Raw genomic sequence first — 24,631 nt, 5'->3', positions numbered from 1 at the left:
GATCTTGCTGGTTTCGGATTTTTCCTGTCAGCTTTGCCAGTTCTGCAAAGCCCATCATCTTCATCTGCCACTCTTCTTTCGTTGGTGCTTCTTGCTGTTTCCATTTGGGGGCTAAAAGAATTCTTGCTGCAGTTGTTGCATACATAAACAGTCTTTTATCTTCCCTTAGTATCTCTTCACCCACTATATCCAATAAAAGGGCTTCTGGTAAAAGTGAATTCCTTTTACTTGCCCCTGCCCCCCAAATCCCCTGAAAATATTTGGCAGACTTAATCCACTACGGAGGGACTCCTCAGTGTGTACATTTCATCCACTTTAACCAGAAGGAAACACTATAAGCGTTTTGAGAGTATCCGTTATCATGAATTGGGAGCACTAATGAAAGCAGAGAGAGCACAGAGGAACTCAGAAACAGGTAAGAATTTCTAAAAAGCACAGATACAGATAAAAGGCATGTCTTGGAGCCTGTGCACCCCAAGACAAATCCCTTACACTTGAAATCGTGCTTAGTCATTCTGCTGCCAGTCAAAAGGATTTCACTGTCAAGAGGCACAGGAATTCTCAGTCCTAATAAACAGGATGACCTTGGTTAAAGACACAGCTAAACCTTTTTCAGACATGGGACAAAAGGTCCCAGAAGGAGCCAATGATAAGTAACATGATATTTGAGGAACTGACCCCAATCTCTGGGTAATGACCCGTATCGTGCACATTGCTACTACAGAAAGCTCAGGGAGACGGAGGAGGAGATTCCAGCATTGATAAAGGTAGTAAATGTAGCCTTGCACCCGAGAAAATAAATTGGTTACTATTGATTCAGCAAAACAGAGCTTCATCAAGTCTGCTTAAAAACCTGGAGGACACATAGGTGAAATTGAGAAAATTGGTGTTTTAATCTAGCTAAACGTCACCCACTGAACATAAAAGCATCTTGGAGGATACACTAAAGCAGGGATGAGAAAACGGTGGCCTCCTAGATGTTGTGGGACTACAATTCCCATGAGCTGGTGGTCAGGGATGATGGGAATGGTAGTCCAACAACATCTGGAAGGCCACAAATTCCCCATCCCTGCACTAATGAAAGCATGCATTCCATGACTGGTTCCAGCTGCAAACTTGATTGGTGACAGAAGCTAGGCTGGCAAGCTGCCGTTTGAAATTTCACACAGTGCCCTGGAGCGACACTACACATAGACACTTTTTTTTTTTGCAAGCAACTTTCCCAATATAATGCATTTTGTAAACATTCATTGGCTGGAGGACTGCGCCAGAAGATTCAGAGACGTGCATATTTCCAACGATAGCTATGTTTTGGTTTGCATATTAGTCCAAGGTAGTCTCCCTTGAAGGGACGTGGGTGGCGCTGTGGGTTAAACCACAGAGCCTAGGACTTGCCGATCAGAAGGTCAGCGGTTCAAGTCCCTGCGATGGGGTGAGCTCCCATTGCTTGGTCCCTGCTCCTGCCAACCTAGCAGTTCGAAAGCACGTCAAAGTGCAAGTAGATAAATAGGTACAGTACTGCTCTGGTGGGAAGGTAAACGGCGTTTCCGTGAGCTGCTCTGGTTCACCAGAAGCAGCTTAGTCATGCTGGCCACATGACCCAGAAGCTGTATACCGGCTCCCTCGGCCAATAAAGCGAGATGAGCGCCGCAACCCCAGAGTTGGCCACGACTGGACCTAATGGTCAGGGGTCCCTTTACCTTTACTTAGCCTCCCTTGAAAATGCAACCAGTGTCAAATCTTCCTCCCAGTTCAGATTTAGGGGATAAAACTTGTTGGAGGAAGTTTCTTACAAGAGACAGTGGCCCTAGCCTGTCCTACTTTACAGGGCAAGATGGAGAAAGTGTGTTTTCTTTCACTCACCTGGCTGTTTTGTAGGGCAACAAAAGAAGGAAGTTAATATAAAACAGCCCTGTACCAGCTACTCATCCATTAGGTAAGGTGATCTTATTCATCTCATTCAGGAGATGTTGCTATTGTACCTTAAATGACAAAATATTGACATTTTAAAAAGAATTATTGGCTGCCACTGGAATGCCAGCATATCTTACATTGAGCAGTGAAGCCAGGCTGCGTTCAACTCCAAGGGTCATGAAATGCAGGACAGAATTAGCAGGCATAAAGCATAGAGAATTGGCATCATGCACCTATTCCAGCCTCTCAAAATAATGTTTTGCTGTTTCCTCATGGAAGAAAAATCAAACCAAATGCTGTTCTTAATGCCAATGCTCTTGGCATGGCTGCAGAAGATGTGTTGGATTTGGACACAGAGAGATTTTTCACTATCAGATGTAAAATTCCAGGGAGACAGGAGCACATTTCCAGACTACAGCTTTTGGCAAAGAATTTGAAGCTCTTCTAGCATTGGGAGGTATTCACAGATGTTAAACATCTGTATAATGCAAGGCAAAATTGCTGGCACCCAAAGTGCAGGAAGGGTAATGTTACCTTTGTGTGTAGACATTTGAAGGAACCGATGCTCTTCAAAGGAATCCAGTTTTGCCCACTCACATATCGTTTGATTCAGCTTTCATCTCAACCTCAAATAACAGCCAGTTTCTTAAACTATATTCCCTCCCCCATTCTGTTCACTGATATTCCCCCTCCACTCCACAGTCTAGCACAACATTGCAGCCCAGCATTTTGCAGCTGAGAACAACCTACAGCAAAACTGAATGGAACGTAGTGGTCTGTTTATTGATGAAGAAGTAGAATTTTTATTTCACCCCAAGTTACACCAGGAAAGTAGGAAGTTGCCTTATTATACTGAGTCAGAATATTAGCCCACTTAGTCCAATATTGTCTACACAGGTTCACAGGTTTTCTGGAATTTCTGTTTCTCCCAGCCTTGGAAATGCCAGTGACTGAATCTGGAACTTTTCGTATGCAATAAGTTTGTCCCTATACCTGAGACTAATTCCATCTCCTATGTCCAGGGGCCTCTAAGCAAAAGACAGTTTTCCCTGGAGGGCGGGGGGGATGTATGCAGCTGGGGGGAATGGAGTCCAAGATGCTGTCTGGTCCAGTTTTGAGTATTTGATTGCTAATTCTCAATTTAGTAACTTTCTAAATTTATTAGGGATCATTCAGTAAATTACCACCAACAAAGAACCAATGAAAATAAGACACGGTTATATTCTTCTTTTATTTTATTTTATGAATGCCCCATATTGAAGAGATGCCTTTTTCTTCTTATGTCTTTGCAATAGAATTTCTTGATGGCATCGACCTGTCTCGGGAGACCACGAAGGAGTGCACCTTAGGGGGTGAAGTCAAAATATAATTATTACTGCTGCTGATATTCTTGTTCTTATTCAAGGTTCTGGGCCAGCCTTTGCCAACCTGGCATCCTCCAAGCATTATTGGACTACAACTCCCATTAGCCCCAGCCAGCATGGGAGTTGTAGTCCAACCAAGGTTGGACAAGGCTGATCTGGACAGATGCATTTATGGAAGCTGGTTGAGCAATTCCAAAATACTTCGCTTAATATTAGCATTCAAAATGCTCCCAACTATCACCCAGTCGTTCAAAGGACTCATAATCCACTTTTTGAGAACATGCTTTACATGTTAAGCTCACAGCATACATAAAAATGCAAGCATTTTATTTAGTTGAGTTGTTCCATTGTCTCCTGTGGGACTTATTGTAGAAATTTTGAGAAAGGGCAGGAAAGGTGATGGAATCGCAGTTCACATGGAAAATGCAAAAGAATTCCTGTGATGTGTTGCTGTGTACATTTCTCCCAAGCACTATGATTATTTTAAAGATGGGGTTGGGGTGGTTTTATGTGTATATCGCATAGATGAAAGCAACACAACAGTCTAATCCTAAGGCAAAGATCACAAGGCTATCGCATCCATCTGCTGGCAATAACAGATGGCAATGCTAATTGTTGTTCAATTCATATTGTTCTAATTTTCTCAAGGGCAAACTAGGGAAGCAGACGTGAGGCTTTTCCGAAAGCCATGTTTTAACGCTAGTCAGAAAAGGGTTGCAGATTATTTCCAGTTGCTGTGGACAAGCCACCATGGGAAAGAAAATCATGGCACAGGCCTAGGGGACCTGAGGCTCATGTTGTCCAACCCCAACTTTCCTTCTGACTAAAAACACATCTTCCTAGATGAAATCAGCCAGGTGTGAATATTCCAAAGAAACAAGGACAGGCTCTGTCTCTAGCACAGCCCCAGGCAACCTGGTCCCCTCCAGATGTTTTGCAGTCCCACTCCTATCAGCCCTAGCTGGAGGGAACCACGTCAGCGAAAGCCGTTTTTGCAGCCTCATTCAGTTTCCTTTACCTTATTTTTCCTTCACCCACGACATAATTTCCCCCCAAGATATAGTGAAGTCATGAAATCCTCCAAGATCAAAACCTCATCAAGTTTTCTCTTTTTTTGCAGCCATCGTATATACTTAGTGAACCAGACATGAGGCTTTTTAAAGGCCTCCTCCTAAAATGTATTCAAGGCCTTTCCTGCAGTCTCTCCTTGCCGTTCTTGTCTAAGCTGTTTGCATACATACAGACACACGCAACAGATATGCTGAAACATGGTCAAGGAAACAATACAGATCCCATTTAAAATGTCAGTGACTGTGCTTCCAACACTTATTCATTCTCAGATAAATTCTGACAAACAAAATTAATTAAAATATATTCTATAAATCAGCCCCAGCAAGACGGGGGACTAAGTATGGAGTTATAACTAAAAACTTATTTTAGCAAGTCTGTCTACACATTTAATTTAGTTATATGTACTTCTTTCTTAATTCTGCTGATTTTATCTCATAAGTATATTACTGCTTTATGTACACCTCTTAAGAGATTTCTAAGTGAAATGGTTTATAAATTTAAAGGGTGGGTTTCTTGTTCTCAAGCTGTACATATTGAGACTATACGAAATAACTAGGTAGAAAGATAAAGGTAAAGGACCCCTGGATGGTTAAGTCTAGTCAAAGGCGACTATGGGATTGCAGCGCTCATCTTGCTTTTCAGGCCGAGGGAGCCAGTGTTTGTCCACAGACAGCTTTCTGGGTCACATGGCCAGCGTGACTGAACCTCTTCTGGCGCGATGGAACACCATGACAGAAGCCAGAGTGCACAGAAATGCTGTTTACCTTCCCGCAACAGTTGTACCTATTTATCTACTTGCACTGGCATGCTTTCGAACTGCTAGGTTGGCAGGAGTTGGGGCAACGGGAGTTCACCCTGTCGCGTGGGTTCAAACCACCAACCTTCTGAACGGCAAGCCCAAGAGGCTCAGTGGTTTAGACCACAGCGCCACCTGTGTCCCTTTTACCTTTACAAAATAACTAGAAGAGTTTTAACTATATAGAAGCCTAGGTAAAAAGTAATCAGGCAAGTAATTGTTTAGCTGGGTAGCTAAGCTGGGAAACTGTTGAAAGACTGGAAAGGAAGGAAGGGAGATTTCTAGTGAATCTTTCCACGCAATCTTATGCATGTTTACGTAGAAGGAAGTTCCACTGTATTTGGTAGGGCTTGAACCACAGTAATAGTACAGTCCTGTACACATTTACTCAAAAGGAAGTCCCATCAAGTTCAGTGAGTTTACACGTAAGAATCTGGGCAGAGAATTGCAGCCCTGGTGGGTTTAGTTACTGTTGCATTCCTGTACACATTTTCCTACGCACACAGAACTCAATAGGGCTTGCTTTTGAGTAGACCTGTATAGGTTTGCAGTGCATGGAAATTATGAAACTACTCGTTGACAGCCCTGGTAAATGAGTTTGTTTTTTCCTTTTTCTCAGCTTAAAATTATTTTGTGAGCTCCAACACCTCCAACCGAAGAGGAAAAATTATACGGTAATTCCTGTCACGCAAAATATTTAATCGTTGGCAATGCATAATAAGCCGAATCCAGCGAATAAAATAAATTAACTCAGAAGTCTGAATGAAATTGCCTCCCAAGAATTTTAATGCTCTTCCAAGCATGAAAATAAAACACATTTGCTTCAGGTACTTGTAACCACTTGGCACAAGATAAATGCATTTCCTCTCCCTCCCCGTTCTCCTTTCTTTCTTAATAAAACCAACAAAACATCTCCTTGACCAAACAAAACATTTTATAGTATATACTAAATCCTTGTCCAGTTTTGGCCTCCCAAAAGGAACGTGAGTTTTATTTGTGTCTGATGCAAAGCATCTGTAACTCTCTTCTGACGCCACCTGCTTTCCATTTATCAATATTCCCAGAAGGCTTTTATGCTGCTCTCAGGCGAGTGCCGCAGTCATGCAATTCAGATGCGATTACCGGCTTAAATCACTAGATGGGCCCTATTTGCTTTGAAGTGATTAGATGAAAGCTCCTCTGCATACATCACAGGGGTGTCTTTAGCTAGACTAGTTTGCAGCAATGAAGCAAGCAGGTGAAAGTCACCCTTAAATAGCGGCACAGGCCGCGATGCACCTGTGTTAAGCAAATGCCATACCAGCAAGGATGCTTCCAAGTATTACACAATTCCTATCCAGAAAGCATGCCTGTGGGATAATCAGCAGATAATCAGAATGCAGGTCAAGGGACGGGTCCCCTACGTCTTGTTGGGCTGTAAGTACTTACAAGAACAGCAGTGATGAATCCTTTGGTTGTGATCCCATTGAGTCCAATGAGGCTCAGCTCCAGCTGAGCTTGCATAAGGTTACAGCATAATTCTGCACACTTCCATTCAGAAGAAAGTCTCCCTGTTTTCCATGGAGCTTATTTCCAAGCAAGTGTGTACAATACTTCCCCAACATGGCGCCTTCCAGAAATTGTTCACCTACAACTCCCATCATCCCTACTGGCCATCCCTATTGGTCCAACAATAGGCAGGAGAGCACAAGACTGGCGTATCAGGCAACTTAATAGGATCACTCTACAGACAACTTCTTCATATCAGGCCATTAGACAGTAAGTAAAGTTAAAAATCTTTTATTTGAATTAAATTTCCTCAATTCAATATATATATATATATATATATATAAAAGATCAAGAGCTGTGCTTTTGCTTTTGGTTTTAGAATAATTAAAGTCATATTTGGCTATAAAAAACAAACATAAATATAGTTTTCAGAACGTTCCATATTTTGCATAAATGCCCAGCACAAAGCACATAACTAAGAAAACAACAGTCACAGTTTGCATACTTTAAATTAATATACTAGAAAAAGCCCCCACGTCGGCACACTTTAGCCAATATATAAAATTGTCTTAAAGCATAGAAAAGGTATCCCAATAAAATCTGTAAAATGTGACACAAGTAATTAGAGGATTAATATTATACCTTTTATAAAATGGCGACTGGATATAAATCAAACCTCTCTGTTATCTCGCATACATTTCCTGGCAGACCCTCCAAAGTCTGAGAGGAGAATTATGCAAGCAGAGAAGATTTTTTTTTGGGGGGGTTGCCTTTTTTAATGGTCACAACTGTCCCTAGTGCAGCCTGTGTGGTTGCAGAGGGATTGCTTTGGTACGGCTAGGACCCAATAAACAACAGAAGAAATGTCTTGATCATAAGATGATTTGATAACAGGACTAGTTACCTAGACTAGTGGTTCCCAAATTGCCCCCACAGACTACCTGAGAATTGCTGAGGGTCTTGGCAGAAACCTTAACGATTTCCCTGCCTTTTGTAGCAATTACAATGCACTGGGCTTGATCCACTGTGATCCATTTTAAACTGTATTTTAATTGCTTCTTTTACTTCTTACATGTCGTGTTTTATTGTGTTGAATACCATAGTATACAGATTTTGAAACAATGCAATAACATAAGAAATCAAAGAAGCTGGGAATCACAAGTGGGGAGAGTGCTGTTGAACTTAGGTCCTGCTTGTGGTCTTCCAGTAAGCATCTACTTTGGCCTGATTCTGCAAGTCTCTTCTTATTTCCTGCATCAAGCAAGGGGCAGAGGAGGGTTTTAGGGAGCATGACCAGTTTGGTACACTGGGTGCCGAGCCTTGGGGGCGCCACAACTATGGTGTGGAATGGAGCATGAGGGGTGGGGAAACTTTGGCATTGCACAGGGTGCCACTGATATTTGAGACCGCAAGGTCCACCACTGCAAGTGGTTGGATTACATCAGGAGTAGGGAACCTGTGGAGCTTCCCAATGTCACTGGACTACAATTCCCATCATTCCTGAACACTGGCCATGCTGACTACAGCAGATGGGAGATGGAGTCCCCAGCCTTGGACTGGACATCTACAAAGCTCTTCCTAATTCTTACATTTCTATGATTGTATGAAGCACGGCTCCCAAGGTGATTTTATGGACTTACATGCAGGGTTGGCCGAAGACAATTTGATGCCTGAGGCTCTTCCTGCCCCAACTCAGTGTACAAATATCCATCCCAGCCGTCAAAATACAATAATAATAAACTGAAGATCTAACAATTTGCTGCCTTTTGTAACACTCAAAATCATGGCAAAGTGGCTTCAGCATCACTCTATTAATGTTTGAACGGGCAACTGCACATCCAAGGCATTGCTATGTCTCAGCTAGATATTAGTCCTATTGAAAGTCAGCTGATTGAACTCCCTAGAAAAGTTCACCAACAGAGCAGAGGCCGCCAACAAACTGCCCTCTTGGTGTTCTCAGACTCCAGCTCCCATCAGCTCAGCCAACCATAAGGAACAATGGTTCCCCATCCCTGTATTCTGCCTTTTGTCTAACCTGTTCTCTTAGCGAGTTCTGTGCCATTCGACTGCAGCTGGAGAAAGGAGAAAATGCCCAACATGGGCTTCCCAATCACCTTTCCCGATTCCTTCCATACTTTTTATTAACTGTCAGTTTCCTCCTGGGATAGATGAAACCCATAAAATGGACAAGCCGGTTCCATGCTGATGTGCAACGTGGTTGACCCTGCCACGCACACAGTCCAGAGAAACAGATATCATTGTACCATTACGAACTTCAAAGGAGGAGCGAAGCGCAACACTGGTCCAGATGCTTCCTTCTGGCATTTGCCCTCCAACCTGCTGTGCAATTGAATGAGGCTGCCCATGATCACCCAGGAGCTGATTTAGAGTCACCCGGAGCATGTTACACGAGTGGATCAGCTTTATTGAAAACACAACACTGGCGACTCCCCTTTCGGTAAAGACAAAGTATTTCTGAGCAAGTTGCCCAGTAGAAACCAGACGGATCTGCTTCTCAATGGAGGAAACCTGAGTGAAATCCAGTAATTTGTTTCTGACAGCTCCTGTGGGCAGACCCTTAACGGAGACCGAGGCTGAGAGAGCAGTGGAAACTGCAGATGGGATCCAGATGAAGCTCAGCGTACTAATTCCAGAGCTGTCTCCAAAATAACGAATGTTGCATTGTGCTGGCGAAAGGATCTCAAAGCTAATCAGATCCCCGGCTTCAACTTTGGTGGCCCCGGAGGCAGATATCGACGTGTCTCGATAATTGACACCAGACTTGTGCACAGTCATTAGTTCTATGTTAGTGCCGTTTCGGTTGAGATAAGACACCAGGGAAAGCCCTTCGCGGATGCAGGTGGGGCCCATGGAGTACAAGGCTTGGTGCAAAACGAACTTCACCACACCCCTTTCCGTAAACTTGATGGCTCTACCATCATGGGACAAGGTTAGCATGTAAGGGTCGGAAAGGGAAACCAGTCTGAAAGTTGGCCGGTAGTTCGTTTGGTAGTGCATCGCAGTGGACAGTTGCGCAGTCATGGCTACCGCCCCCGTATCGTGGGATAACCAAAGCAAACTGAGGGGCGTGTTGAGGTCGTAAACGTTGAAGTCTTTACTTTGGTTGCAGAATTGATTGGGGCTCTTCAAAAACAGCCAGAGAGCTTGGCCTGGCTCTACCTCCACCGCGCCGCTCACACTGACGCTCTGGAAGATTTTGCCTTCTGGCTGCTCAATGCGGACCGCGCTCAGCTCGCAGCCTTCCTCCTCCTGGCTGCTGAATTTCAAGGCAAGCTGGAGGAAATTCCTGCAGTTGTGTTTCACGGCAAAATTGAAGTCGGCCCACATTAGGCCGTGCTGTTTGAAGACCAGGCTGTTCTCTTCCACCGCGACGATGTCCCACTCATGCTTCCCCTTTATCTTCAAGGTAATGCCGGGATAAATTTGAGAAGCTCCAGAATTTGCCATGGGTAAAATGACGTTCGCAGTCCAGGACTCGGACAGCTTGTTCTCACCAGCTGTTGAGCAAACGGTGTCGCTGACAGTGGAGCAGGGGAGAACAACCGCCCTGTCTTCACACATTAAGCAAGCCTGGCACTCTTGCAGCTCTTTGTTAAAGAAATACTCTTCTCCGCACAATCCCAAGGCAGCTTCTTTTGCTGCAATTCCAAGGCATCGGAATCCTCCTGTCCACACACAGGGAAATACAGTTTCAGTCGCAGGCACATGTTGCATTATTAGTCTACCATTATTATTATTATTATTATTATTATTATTATTATTATTATTTGCACTTATTAGTCATGCTGTTTTTTCTCTTTTACACAAAGTAACCTGAAGCAACTTACTATGTTTTCTGTTTTACAATTTAAGATACTCATTTTACATCCTTAAGTTATCAATGACTTCCCTTCTTCTCTTTCAATGGTTCATTTTACATATAATAAATCCCTGCATATTTTACAGAAACATTTAGTATTCCATCATTGCATCCATCAGAACTTATTTACACTGTTGAATTTATCTTGATGCTGCTAGCATTTTCAGCTGTACACAATTATTTCCCATATAATCCATAAATGTTTTCCAATCTTCTTTAAATGTATGTTTTTCTTGTTCTCTCATTCTATATGTTAAGTCTGCGAGTTGTGCATATTCCGTCAACTTAAGTTGCCATTGGGACCTCACTCGTTTTCCATTTTGGGGCTAACAAAACACGGGCCGTAGTAGTAGCATACATAAATAACCTTTTTTTGACACCCAAAGCAACAAACAACCAGTTGCTGGAAATATTTATATTCTGTCTGTCCATGCTCTTAAGGCACCATACACTAAAAACGTAATGTTGCAGAGGCAATATATACCCCAAGAGGGCTGTCTCTGATTTTAAAAACATTTATCCCCTTCTAGCACATTTGCAAAGCTAAGCAGGGGCCGGTGTGGTTTCAAATTACCGTATTTTTCGCACCATAACACTCACTTTTTTCCTCCTAGAAAGTAAGGGGAAATGTCTGTGCGTGTTATGGAGCAAATGCCCGCGGGTGGCGGGGGGGGATCTGCTGCAGTCGTGAGCAGAGGATTCATGGTTCCCCTTCCTTCCCTCCTCCGTGGTTACAAAGCATGGATCCACATGGATCCTCAGGATTTTTGCATTGGGCTACTCCAAACTTACTGTCAGATCACATGTCTGTGGCCACAGCACGAACCACAAAAATCATATATCCACTATTTTGTTTAGAATATTTTTTTTCTTGTTTTCCTCCTCTAAAAACTACGTGCGTGTTATGGTCTGGTGCGTGTTATAGAGTGAAAAATACGGGTAGATGGGGGACCGCATTGCAGGGGTTGGACTAGATGACCCAACTCTACCACTCTATGCTTCTGTGTTGATTAAATTGCATGCGTTTCTATTGAACTATTGCCATTACTTACATAAAAATATAACTGATAGACCCAATTTTTAATTTGCATGCAATAATTCTGAAGCACGATGGCTGGAGCTGATGGGAGTCCAAAAATGAAAAATAAATAAATTAGAGGGTGTAGTGAGTGCTGTTGAAGTGGCTTGAAGGGGATGTTCAGGGAGTGGGATATATATGTAACTGAAAACTTGTGTATCATCAAACTAAATTGGGAGTGGCTCCCCAGTATATATTTCATGACTAAGTATGGCTGCCACTAAATATTTTGCAATAATTCTATAAATGCAGCACTTGTAAAGAGATCATATTGAATTGAAATAATGCATTGCTACATAAGTGATCTTTTTCCCCTAACAAAGAATCCTAAAAGCTCTTACTCTTCAACCCAACTCCACAATTTCTACTTGAAACTGCACCATGAGGGAACATTCCTGCCTTCATGAATGGCTTCATTCACAGAAATGCAGCAACTTACCTGGAGTGTTCAGGCACTTTATCCTTTCTCCACAGATGTTTGGTGATTCAATGCACTCATCTCTATCCTACGAGTAACAGATAACAGAGTCAAGTTCAAATACGTAGCATTGCTCTGGGGCATCGTGCTGCTTGGAGCACGGCCAGTATGGCCAGGTCAGGGTCCATTGACCAAGGAGGGAGACCCAACGCAGGACACTTTGCCCAGGGGCCCATCAAACTTGGATCTGGACCTGATTGTAGAGGTTTACGGAAGTGAGATATAAATTGTCTGAAGGACCATAGCTCAGTGGTAGAGCAGCTATCTGCCTTGCATGCAGAAGGTTACAGATTCAATCCCTAATGTCATCTCAAAGTAGAACTGGAAATAATCCTGCCTGAAAACCAGGAAAGCTGCTGCTAATTGGTGTGGACAATATGGAGCTAAATGGACTCAGCGTAAGGCAACTTTCTATGTTAAATGTGTAATTTGTGCTGGAGCATACAGGCAAAAGTTAAAAGTGATAAGACTACAGACATAATAACAGTTGTTTGCACAAAGAATAATGCAACGAAACCCAAAGTATATAATACTGAAACATGGGTACAGTGGTACCTCGGGTTACAAACACCTCGGGTTACAAACACCTCGGGTTACAAACACTTTGGGTTACAGACTCCGCTAACCCAGAAGTAGTACCTCAGGTTAAGAACTTTACCTCAGGATGAGAACAGAAATCGTGTGGCGGCAGTGGGAGGCCCCATTAACTAATGTGGTACCTCAGGTTAAGAACGGTTTCAGGTTAAGAACGGACCTCTGGAAGGAATTAAGTTCGTAACCAGAGGTACCACTGTATTTGTACTTTAATTTTAGTTGGTCTGTCTGTGACCTTTCAGTGGGGCTGTTCCTTTTTGGGGGAAAGGTACCATTGAGATTCCAAGCACAATGATCTTTCACCTGGCATATCCGATCAGCATTTGTAGAGCACTCAGACAGCTGGAAAAAGCCAGCAGGGCATAAGGTGCATTTTTCACACTGCGAGGGTGTCTTTTGGAAATTACAAAATTCGTCACTTTCACAAAGGCCACAGTCCATTAAAGGTTCCCCAACATCAATCACTTTGGCATCGACTTCTACTTTATGCATGGAGTAGGACTTCTGGAGATGGTTTCTGACTTGGTTCTGAAGGCCTTGGAGATTGGCTTCAAAATAATGTTGAATATCCTCTTGCAAACTCTGAAACGACATTTGCTTCACCGTGTCAAAAAGCATGCCATACTGGACCTTGATCAGATCCATTTGTTCATACATTTTCCTGTGTTGCTCTACGATTTCCCGCTGCTGAGCCACCAACATGCTCTGCTGCTCTGCAAGTTTTTGCTGTAAATCCACAATCACCGCCTGCTGGCTTTTTAGCAAGTCGACAAATTTCTCTTGTCCTTTCGTAAGCTGAAGCTGCAGCACAAGCGCATCCTCAGATGGAACCTCATTTTCCCCTAGAATACAAACAACCTGGCATTAAAACATAAATCCTTGGTGGTATTTCTCAAAACATCATCAAACGAGGTCACCAGAATGTGTGACAGGACTTGCTGGAGCATTCAGCTGGGTGCAAGCAAATAGCATTCAAGGGCAGAAATAAAGCAAAGCTGGGTGTGTGTGTGTTTGTGTGTGTGTGTGTGTGTGTGTGTGTGTGTGTGTGTGTAATCCATATGGGGAAATGTCCTACCATTAAACCAAGATGATGCACCATATTTTTGATACCCAGAAGTCTTCATCAGGCACTATTTGCCTTATGAAGAATTCAGAATATTTTAAAGCTTGAATCATTTAGTTATGTATGTGTTTTTCTATTGGCCTTAGAATGTTGTTGTGCTATATTATTTGTTGCAGGTTAAGTCCAGCCTCGCACCCAGAATCAGCACACAACATCCTTGGGCAGGTGACAGAGCTTCAGAGCCTGGCTCCACCAGAGTGATCAGCCTCCTTCAGAGGATGCAATGTCACCAGTTTGTGCGGTGTCGGGAAACGTGTGAGATGTCACGCAATGCATGTCAGAGACGTGCGCTGTGCGACGGTCACCCTCAGTCTTGGGGAAAACCTGACGCCACTGTAGATGCCTGTGGGAAACCCATAAATGGGATTTGAGTGCAACAGCACTCTCCCCTCCTGTGGTTTCTTGCCACTGGTATTCTGAAGAATTACTACGGAAGCAGAGCATAGTCATCTTGGCTAGCAGTCACTGAAACATGGGGAAGGTGATCAGAAACACAGAGCTAAACTGTGTGTGTGTGTGTGTGTGTGTGTGTGTGTGTGTGTGTGTGTTTAATAAATTTTCTGTTTTACCATTTAGAATACTCATTTAAACATCCTTAAAATATCAGTGACTTCCCTTCTTCATTTTGCATATCATAAGTCTCTGCATATTTTACATAAACTAAACCATTCAGTACTCCATTATTACATCCATCCAAACTTATTTACACTGTTGAATTTATCTTAATGCTGCCAACATTTTCAAGTGTACACAAGTTCCCCCATATATTCAATAAACATTTTCCAATCTTCTATAAACACATGTTCTTCTTGTTCTCTTATTCTATATGTTAAGTCTACATGCTGCACATATTCCATCAGCTTAAGTTGCCATTCCTCTTTAGTTGGAACCTCACTCGTTTTCCATTTTAGAACTGGCCTACTTTAGACACCACACCTACCTGGTTTGACATCACAGGTCAGCTGAACGCCCAGGGCAGCACCGCCTAGTTCTGAAGCTGTGTAGGCAAGGTCTTCTCCAATGAACTGGGCTGCCCTCTCAGATGCTCTGACCAAGGTGGGCTCATGGCAACCTTCCCCCTGGTTTGGAGGGCATGGGATGGTCTGGGTAGCTGGCCTGGACTTCTGGCGAATGTGCAGAGGCAGCCTGCACTCAATGCCTTTGCAGTCCCGGACGGTGCCATTGGGAGCGCCAGCACTGCAGTCTCCTCCTCCAGAGCAACTCTCTTCTGCGCCCCTCGTGGCGGCCAAGGCAGCATGTCCCAGGCTGCTGCCCCCTAGAGGCTGTTGCAGCTGCCCTTGCACAGGTGTGGTGGAGTGGGCAAAGGCACGAGAAGGGTGCCTTGCCCTTCCTGAGCAGTGGGGGCCCTGGCAGTGTTGTCTGCTGGGCTGATGTTCGCTGTCACTGCTCCTGCTGCACGGGGGGCTCCGGCAGTGCGCAGCGCCGATGCATCCTCTTTCGCCAGCCAGAAGCCACAGGCAAACCCCTAGCCAGCAACAGAAAGCCCAATGGAGCTGTCTCGCCAGCATCTCCAGCGTCACCTGCAAGAGAAAGAGAGCTTGGCAGTGCCTGGGGCAAGGAAAGAGAGACCAAGTCTGTGCTTTTAGGGCATTGGCATACAGGTCCAATTTGCAGGTAGCACTCTGCCTTAATATGAACCAGCAAGTGAGATCTTCACTTCCTGGAGTGAAGATCTCCAGTACTGAGCCCCTTACTCAGTCTGACTGCTGCAAGTCTACTCAGCCATGATTTGGATTAGCTTTATATTCAAACTCAGGCTTACGTTCGTCTCCCCCAGAAAAACCACAGGTGGTAAATGAAAAGCAAACCCTGGTTATAACTTTTGGTTTCCCCCCCCCCCCCAAAGCAATACAAACCTCAATCATGGAAGCAGCAGGAACTGCTGAGGAATACAGCAGCTATGAACCTGCATGTTTGCTCATTCATGCTAAGGCATATTTTCGTTTAGCATGACATGCATATTGGATCAAAGAAAGAAAACAACAGCTTTTAAAAAAGACGCTGTCTGTTAGAAACTAGAAAGCAGTGGTGTGTTAAGACAGAATTCTCGGTCTGGATGGACCAAGTGCAAATCCCAGTGGGACAGGCAAGCACTGTTATCTCTACTACCTCTCAGGATTATTGCAAAGGCCCATGGGAAAAATGGTAGACGTCACTGTGTCATAGTGGTTAGAGGGCCTTATGCCACACCAGCAGTGATGTCACAGGGTCACTGTCCAACTGAAGTGTGTGTCTAGAACAACTGCTGTTCCTACCCCACCCCAAGATGCGATAACTGTGCTTGCTAGGGGCAAAACAACCATTTCTTCTGCCTTAGCAGTGATTTCTGAAACAACATTAACTAGGCTGATGAGCAGAGGCTGGCCAATGTTTACAGATGCCCTAAAACAAAATCCAGATTCTTAGAATAGAGGAAGGGATATTGGACATACCATATTTATCTTGAGGAGAGAAATATCCATAAACAATACTGATATTAAAAACGGAGAACAACAACAAAACAGCAAAGCATAAAATGTTAGGAAAGCCATTGTTGTTAGTGGAAAAGGGTCCAGATAGGAACATAGGAGGCTGCCTTATACGGAGTCAGACCATTGGTCTATACTGTCAACACTAACTGACAGCATCTCCGCATTGTTTCAGCCTGGAGAACACTGGGAATTGAACCCAGAACCTTCAGCATGCAAGTCAGATGCTCTACCACTGAGCTATGGTTTTTCCCCCAAGGATTACGTGCGCAATTGCAACGGACAAACTTTCTTAGAGAGGGAGCTCCACAGAAAGGTGCCACCACAGAGAAGGCCCTCAAAATCCTAACAGGAAAATCCAGAAAAGGACCTTACTCCAGGTGAGCTCCCTGTCCCTTCAGGTGCTACTGTACTCAGCTCCTATCAGCCCCAGGCATCATGGCTAATGTGGTCAAGGATGATGGGAGCTGCAATTCAACAGGTTCCGTATCCCTGCCTTAGTGGATTTCACTAACAACAATCAGGTTTGGATGGAAGAAGACAGCCTTTTAAATCTTGATCCTGGAACTGAATTAGTTTTAAAGATGAGAAGCAGCACCTCTGTGCCCAGAAGCAAACTGTTGATCAATTGACAGTATTCCAAGATATCCCTTCTAAGAGGCTGGATCCTCTCTTCTGGTGTTAAGGTGGGGCAGAGCTGGGGGGCGGGCGGAATCAAACATACATTTTAGTCCGTGAATGTTTTAAATTTGCATTACAGGCAGAGTGAAACATAAAACCTAAAGGGAGTCTTGCAAATGTTGAAACAAAATCAACAACCACAGCAGCGAAGGAACTTCCTCCCAGCCAACCAACCGCATCCTAAACATGTTCCTTGGATGTTAAGCCCCACTGCAGGCCTCACATTCCTATACTTAGTAGGATATCACACTTTTCTATTCGTCCGCCTTAGAAAAACATAAAAGATCAGATGCAGCAGATCTGAGAACAGCCCATCTGCAAGAAGAATTCTAGTTAGGTTTTAATACTAAGCAATGTGTTGTTTTTTTATTGTTGTTATTTTTATTCTTTTGTCCTAACTACCTGTCCCACCAACCTTTCAAGAAAGCTCCAAAAGGGTTCGCTTAGCACAACTTCGTTGAATTCAGGGAAAATAACTTTATTCTGGCAGATCTATCCCCATCCGCAGAAGCAAAGCTGCAGTAAAAGTATTTCTCCTTACAATATAGATACCCTGGCTGGCATGATCCAACCAGTCTTACGGGAGCAAATGAGCTACTTACCTTAAAAATAAAAATAAAATAGAGGAGCAGATGGAGCCGAAACCAGTAGCTTTGGGGAGATCCAATGTTCTTCTCTTTTGGATCTGTACTGAGATGAATCAATGATCGCGTGAAGAAGGCAAAGTTTGTTTTACCTCCACGGCGGGAAACTGACCGGCTCCTCAGAAACCCTGGAAGGGAATGTTAAAGTGTAACATTTCTTTTAGGCGTCATTAGCATCGGGTTTCCCAGGACCCTCCCTTTAACTCTTTAAATCCCGCGCTGCCGCAGAGGCAGGAAAAGGTTCAAGGAGGAGGAGGAGGCTCCGCCGTTCAGAGGTGAGTTGCGATTGATTTAGTCTCCCTGGTTGCAGCAGCTTCAGGGGGAGGAGGAGGCAGAGCAACACTGGGAATCTGGTTACGGAATTAACTGGGGAGCGCACAGGTCTTGACTGCAGGGAGAGGGCGAAGAACCGCGTTTGGGCGAAGATGAAAGGCTCCTCCTGTCACCCACGAGTCAAAACAAAAAGTGACGCCGGTATTAGCGTCAAGGCCAATCAGCATCAGGAAGGGTCTCAGCCCGCCTCGGCCGGCCACTCTGACCCCTGTCTAACAATATGTGCAACCCGTGCTGAATTTACGTATTAGCTAAACAAGTTATAGCTTAGGGCCCCACTCTCTTGGGGACCCCCCAAAAAATTAAAGGGGGAAAAACTGGCTGTGCATTTCCAAAAGACAGTCATACCTCGGTTTACAGACGCTTCAGGTTGCACGTTTTCAGGTTACGAACTCATTGAAACCCGGAAGTACCGGAACAGGTTACTTCCGGGTTTCGGCGCTCGCGCATGCGCAAAAACACTAAATCGCGCTTTGCGCATGTGCAGAAGCGCCAAATGACCGCGTGTGCACAGACGCAGTGCTGCGGGTTGCGGACGCCTCAGGTTGTGAACGTGCCTCCCGCATAGATCATGTTCGCAACCCGAGCATCCACTGTATAAGATAAAAAACAAATAAAATAAAACCTACATACAGCAACAGTGTTTTGTGTTGTGTAGGCTCCCATGATGTAAGTAATGGGCCCCGCCTGCTAGCCTGCTCCCTAAAATATCATTGGTTTGCTCATTTCCATATACATGTGCAAATGACTTTAGATATTTATTAGGTCCATAAATTACCGTATAGCATATATTCAACACAAAAAACAGCGGCAATTTGTTGTTGGCAAAGGACAGCTGGGCATATAAGGGCTCCATTACCTTCACTAGCTTAGGGCCTCATCTAACCTAAATCCGGCCCTGTGTGCAACGTTTCTCTGCAAGTTAAAGAACCCAGATTTAGCCCTTGGTTTCTCCCTTTGAGACAGGGTTGAGAACCTGTGGCCTTCCAGATGCAATTGGGACTTGTCCACAGTTGCGCATTATTTGGCTGTTAAGCCACTTTCTTCAGTTTAAAAGAGAAGTCCACACACGCACATAACAGGAATTTATATATCAGGAACCACTTTGGATTTTTCTGTTCCCACCAGTAGGTGTTTCCTTATGTATTTTGTTCCCTATTATGCAGATTCAGTACCAACAGGGCATGTGTGGAGACAGATGAGTGTGCACCTTGTTTATTTTAATTTTTAAGCTCACTGTGCAGGTAGTGTTCAAAAGGACACAGTCGGGCAATTATACATCCTCAGCACACTTTTCAGTGTAGGTTACCTGTGCAGTATTCTGGTTTTCTGCAAATCTGAGGAATCAATAGCTAGCTAACTATGCAGGAATCTATTTATGCTCCTGCATCAGAAATACTTACCAGCACCTCTGGAAATGAAATGAAATGAATTGCAAATTCTTAGCATACACTTCAGATTCATGTTGCTGCTCAATATCTGGTGTGATCTTTTTTTTTTTTTAATGTGATTTGCTGGTGTAGTTTTCTGGTTTTGTGCAAATCTGAGGGATCAAAAACATTTATGTGCTTGAGTGCCAGAAATAGTTACAAGTGGTGAAAGTAACAATTGACCCACCCATACCAAAACAAATAATCTGCAACCCCAAGTGAAGCAGTTTGGAGCCTGATTTTCCCCACTTTGTAGAATTATGCCTATGTAAGGTAACCCCAAATTTATAGTGGGAAAGCATTGAGATTTGTGTTGTTTGAAGGTGGGCTTCCTCCTTCCGCCCTCACAATTGGCTGTGTGGGCTGGGGCTGATAGGAGTTTTGAGTCCCAGCAATATCTGGAGGGCCACAGGTTTCACATCCTGCACTGAAAGATCAGGTGGCTTGGAAAGACCTTTACCTGAGACCCTGGTGAGATGCTACCAGTTTGAGTAGGTAAGACTGTACTAGGTTATGCTGTTTGCAAAAGCATGCACGCATCCTTGCTATACTGTGATTGCTCTGTCCTCAGATATTTGCGTATTTAAATCCATGTGCCATTGTGAAACATAATTCCGTCTTTTCAGTTTCTCTCTAGTATTTGTATATATTAGATTATTATTTCTGTTCAAATCAATTATACAAAAAAGTAGATGGTTCAGTACATCAAAGTACATGAATAAAACAAAACAGTAGAATGCAACAACATCCAACATTCTGCCCTACTGAAGTACATAAAAGAGTATGTAATAGAAGAAGTGTGTTGCTACCATTTATAATTTAACTGAAAACAAACTTGAAAGATTCCTAGAGATAGTCAGTTTTGCAATCCCAACTCCGATTTAAATCTCTGAGAGATTTGTAGTTGATCTACTGTAGGGAGCCATCTGGTCTATATTTTATTCAGCGTTTGAATCATAACACTATACTTTTATTGGCAGTGCAGAGTTAGCTCTGCAAATGCATTGTTTTATTCTCTGTCTGTTAAATGTGAAGTTGGTGTTTCATTTTTGCTAGCAAAGTGTTATATTTGAAAGCTAGACATGTTTAAGTTCTCAGCCGTTCCCCTAAAGTGGCACCAAAGCTACTCTGGACATCGTCAGCCTCAATTTCAACAAAAGGTTTATGTTTCAGTGATTTCTCTCACATTTTGCGACTCACATTTATATAAGTTATATATATATTTGTACTCATAGGGGTGATATTCAACGTTAGTCATACTCAGAGCCACTGAAATCAATGCACTTAAGTCATTTTGGCCTGACTGAGTATGCCTAATGTCAGATATTTTCCTATACATTCTGCATTCCATTTGTGATTCCAAAAACTAATAAATATTTTTTCCCCCAAAGTGATAAGTTTTCATTCAGGCTTCTGAAAGAAACCAATAGCAATGCTGTGTCCTTGGAACGTCTTACTACTACAAGTGAGGTGAGCATTGCACATAGTGGAAACTCGGCAGAATTCAGTTTGGGCACCTCTTAGCTGGGCTCCATTGCCATTCTAAGAGCATGAGGGTGGTGTTCACGGTGAGTTCCAACACTTCTTTTTCTAGAAAAATAGCACTGATTACACACAAATTGCCACCAGCCGCTGATTTTCCTCAACTTTGAAATCAGATAAGGAGGAAAGGCAACACTTTCGTTAGCTAGAAAGTGCTGTCCCCTGCACAGAAATAAGTACCAATCAATTGCACTTGCTCTCTAGCGAGTGAGTTTAGGATTGCAGCCTTGATCATCTGAAGCTACTCGCTCACACATTTAGGGAGTTGGAACAACACCTCACTTGCATTGCAGTTTCAACTTCAAAGGAAATGTCTTTCTGTTTAAAATGGCCCTAGCTCAAATACCAGTAAAGAACAAAAGAAGTCTCTTGCTTTAGAGATGAGTTGGAGCCATTCCAGTATTGGCGTTTTGTTTGGAATAAGCTGGTTGATACCAGCATACTCACGTGCAAAGCCAGAATCGTAGAAGTTCCCACCCATGATCAACTATTTCTTAGTTGACTTGCCACTAAAACCCAGATATCCTACTCCTGGATGAAATGCACTATTCTCTTTATATTTTTCCTCCAGTCTAGATTTTCCTTCTCATCTTGCTTCCATATGCTTGTGCAAAATGACTTTCATATACGCAACATAATTATTTTTGAACTTGGTTCCAATCATTTGGGCGTGTATTGACTCCATATGAATAGCAAAGTCTGGGCTGAGATCCCAGTTTCCCTAGAGGAATGTCGCATTTAAGAACTGAATATAGGCTCAAGATAACCTAGGCAAAAAAGAAAAGGAAAAGAAGAGCACCAACTCAGAACCAACAATTATTATTAGTATTAGGACAGTTCTCATTCTGCAAATATGTGTGTATGATTAATCATAGATCATATCTGCACAAACTGGGATGTATACTAGTGTACAGGAGTTTGAATGGTAGAATTGGATTATTTTTTGTCTCCATGGAGGAAGGCTGGTTGGAGAGAGGCTGAATAATCAAAGTGATAGACATTAATCAGCCTCTGTCCAAACATCCTTCCTCCACCCCAAATCACATCCTGATGGGGTTGGTCTTCGCATGTAAACAGCACAGAGCAGCATGGGGAGGATGATTTATAGCTGAAAAATAAATCATCCACTGCAAGCTGATCTTTCATTGATGGTGGAAAAGATACAGGGATCCTATATCTTCCTTCTCTCTTTCCGCAGGGGATGAGAAACCATCACTCAAGGAGGCTTCGGAAGCCATCACACACACACTGGGGGAAATCTGGATCTCAGTGGCAGAGTGCATGTTTTGTTCCAGGTTCAATTCCCAACAACTGCAAGCAGGTCTGAGATAGACCCCTGTCTGAAATCCTGTTGGCAGTCAGTGTAGAGTCTACATCAGGGTTTCCCAAACATGGGTCTCCAGCTGTTTTTGGACTACAACTCCCATCACCCCTAGCTAGCAGGACCAGTGGTCAGGGAAGATGGGAACTGTAGCCCAAAAACAGCTGGAGACCCAAGTCTGGTCTACCAGATGGTCTACACTGTAGGCAATGCTGAGGGCTTGCCCTGTGTCTAGAATGCATGGGGGGCCTGAGTGGTTTCCTGCTTCTCCCATGCTTTCTAGCCATGGGTCTGAGAGGTTTTGCCTCTACCCCACTGCTTTCCCCTGGGGAAACCTGCTCTTTAGTGTCAAATCAGAAGAAACAGCAATCCATGGAAAACCTGCTTGCTGTTTGTTCCAGTTCAGTACTAAATCACAGGTTTCCGCAGCAGAAAGCAGCAGGGCAAACAGAGGTGTGGCTGAGTCCTGAGCGAGGTAGATCAATGTCTAGTTCCTTACAAAGCAGCGTCTTATGTTCCTGGTACATAATTGTTATGCTGTCTTAATGGCCTTCACTTTATTGTACATAGTAATTGTTATGTATTCAGTGGTCTGTGTTTGCCTGAGCTTGAGTCTGGACTAAGGATTCTGAGCCCCTGTGTTCTGATTGAATAACCTAGAAATAGGGCTTCAGGTTAAGAACTTTGCTTCAGGATGAGAACAGAAATCGTGCTCCGGCGGCACGGCGGTAGCAGGAGGCCCCATTAGCTAAAGTGGTGCTTCAGGTTAAGTACAGTTTCAGGTTAAGTACAGACCTCCGGAACGAATTAAGTACTTAACCTGAGGTACCATTGTACCAATAATCTAGGAACTTTTACAGCTTAGTAACTAAGCTAAGTTTCACTGCCTGTGCAACTTTTCTGACTGATGTAGGGGGAAACACATGACCCAGACCTTTGAAGAGTTTTTAACTAAAGCCATTTTTAACATACCAAATGTGTGGCCTTCTCCTATGCTGGGGGAAGGGGAAAACTTTGTAAGGAACTTGGAAGGGTGTATATTAAAGGTCTAACAGTCTATAGTTCCATGCTTTACTTTACTGCATATTTTGTGATTTTAAATCTCTGCTGGGGTTCTCTCACCAAAAAGTACTTGCCCCAAACCTGGATCTTGGCATCTCCTTTCTCTCTATATTTTTGTACCAACAGAAACTCAAGTAACAAGCTATCCCCCCCCCCACTTCTAAATTTCAATATAGTTTTCAGTGACTTCATGATCTAGACAGCACTTTCGGTATACAGTATACAATTCCTCTTACAAAAGTCAACATTCCTCGTTTTTAATCCTCCCCTTTCATCTTATTCTTTAATATTTATTTCTACAGAGCCATTTTACAATGTAATGTAACTAAGACCTCATTAGAGTGAGACAACAGAATGGTACTTTCTAGTCAGCAGATTTATTGCTTCTTGATGAATGAGGCTTTTTCAACAGAACCATTGTTCTCCACAGTTTCAAAATGTCTAGGATATATATTTCCCTTTATTCATTACGGTATACTAATGGTTTTATGACTTGCAAAATGATATGTCGCAATATCTCTTGAGGCTGCCTGTCACCTTTTTTGGCAGCTGTTTGTGCTGGGATGGGGAGCATGCAACTAAGAAAAATCAGTGAAGCAGTGACTCCATGTGGTGGTATACCTGCTTTGCAAAATAATAATAAAAAAGGCACCTAATCATAAACCACTTGAGAGCAAATTCACACAACCTTTAGTACATGCCAATTTGAAATATGCATGCATGTTGCACAGTGTATTAGACTATTTATCATGAGTAGGTAGCCAACATTCCTTCTGACTGAGGACCCCTTCAGATCTACTGCACAACTGATACTATGACACCCATATACAAGCATGTGGAGAGGTAATGTCATAGAATAGTAGAGATGGAAGGGAGATAGCTTGGTGGATAGCTTGGTGTGAGAGCCCCAGGGGTCAGACAGAGGACCACAGTCAGCCTCCAGGTCAGACGTTTTCCTATCACCAGCAGTCAGATGAATGTAAGTCAGCCTTCCTAATGTCTGCCCAGGATGGAAATAAAGATGTCAGTGGTACTTGACTCCCAGTAAGTTAGCAACAATTTATAAAAGTAAAGTTAAAAGGGACCTCTGACCATTAGGTCCAGTCGCGGCCAACTTTGGGGTTGCAGCGCTCATCTCGCTTTATTGTCCGATGGAGCCAGTGTACAGCTTCCGGGTCATGTGGTCAGCATGACTAAGCCGCTTCTGGCAAACCAGAGCAGCGCACGGAAACGCCATTTACCTTCCTGCTGGAGCGGTACCTATTTATCTACTTGTACTTTGACGTGCTTTCGAACTGTTAGGTTGGCAGGAGCAGGGACTGAGTAACGGGAGCTCACCCCGT

General features: G+C 43.5%; 1 protein-coding gene across 1 annotated transcript; it reads right to left on the bottom strand.

Moving 5' to 3' along the window:
- Positions 1–6,981: 6,981 nt before the first annotated feature.
- Positions 6,982–21,386, bottom strand: LOC307199710 (uncharacterized protein; the record flags this gene model as incomplete). Its single annotated transcript, XM_079947686.1, has 6 exons — positions 6,982–10,319; positions 12,031–12,097; positions 12,967–13,505; positions 14,727–15,327; positions 17,559–17,728; positions 21,353–21,386. 6 exons carry the CDS (start codon positions 21,384–21,386, stop codon positions 8,782–8,784), a joined length of 2,949 nt encoding a protein of 982 aa, XP_079803812.1. The 3' UTR covers positions 6,982–8,781.
- Positions 21,387–24,631: the final 3,245 nt, after the last annotated feature.

The sequence above is a fragment of the Podarcis cretensis genome (genome assembly GCF_951804945.1).
Source record: "Podarcis cretensis genome assembly, chromosome: 12".
In the NCBI taxonomy this organism is placed as follows: domain Eukaryota; kingdom Metazoa; phylum Chordata; class Lepidosauria; order Squamata; family Lacertidae; genus Podarcis; species Podarcis cretensis.
The sequence above is the reverse complement of the archived record's forward strand: the minus strand, read 5'-3'. Positions and strand labels throughout refer to the sequence as shown.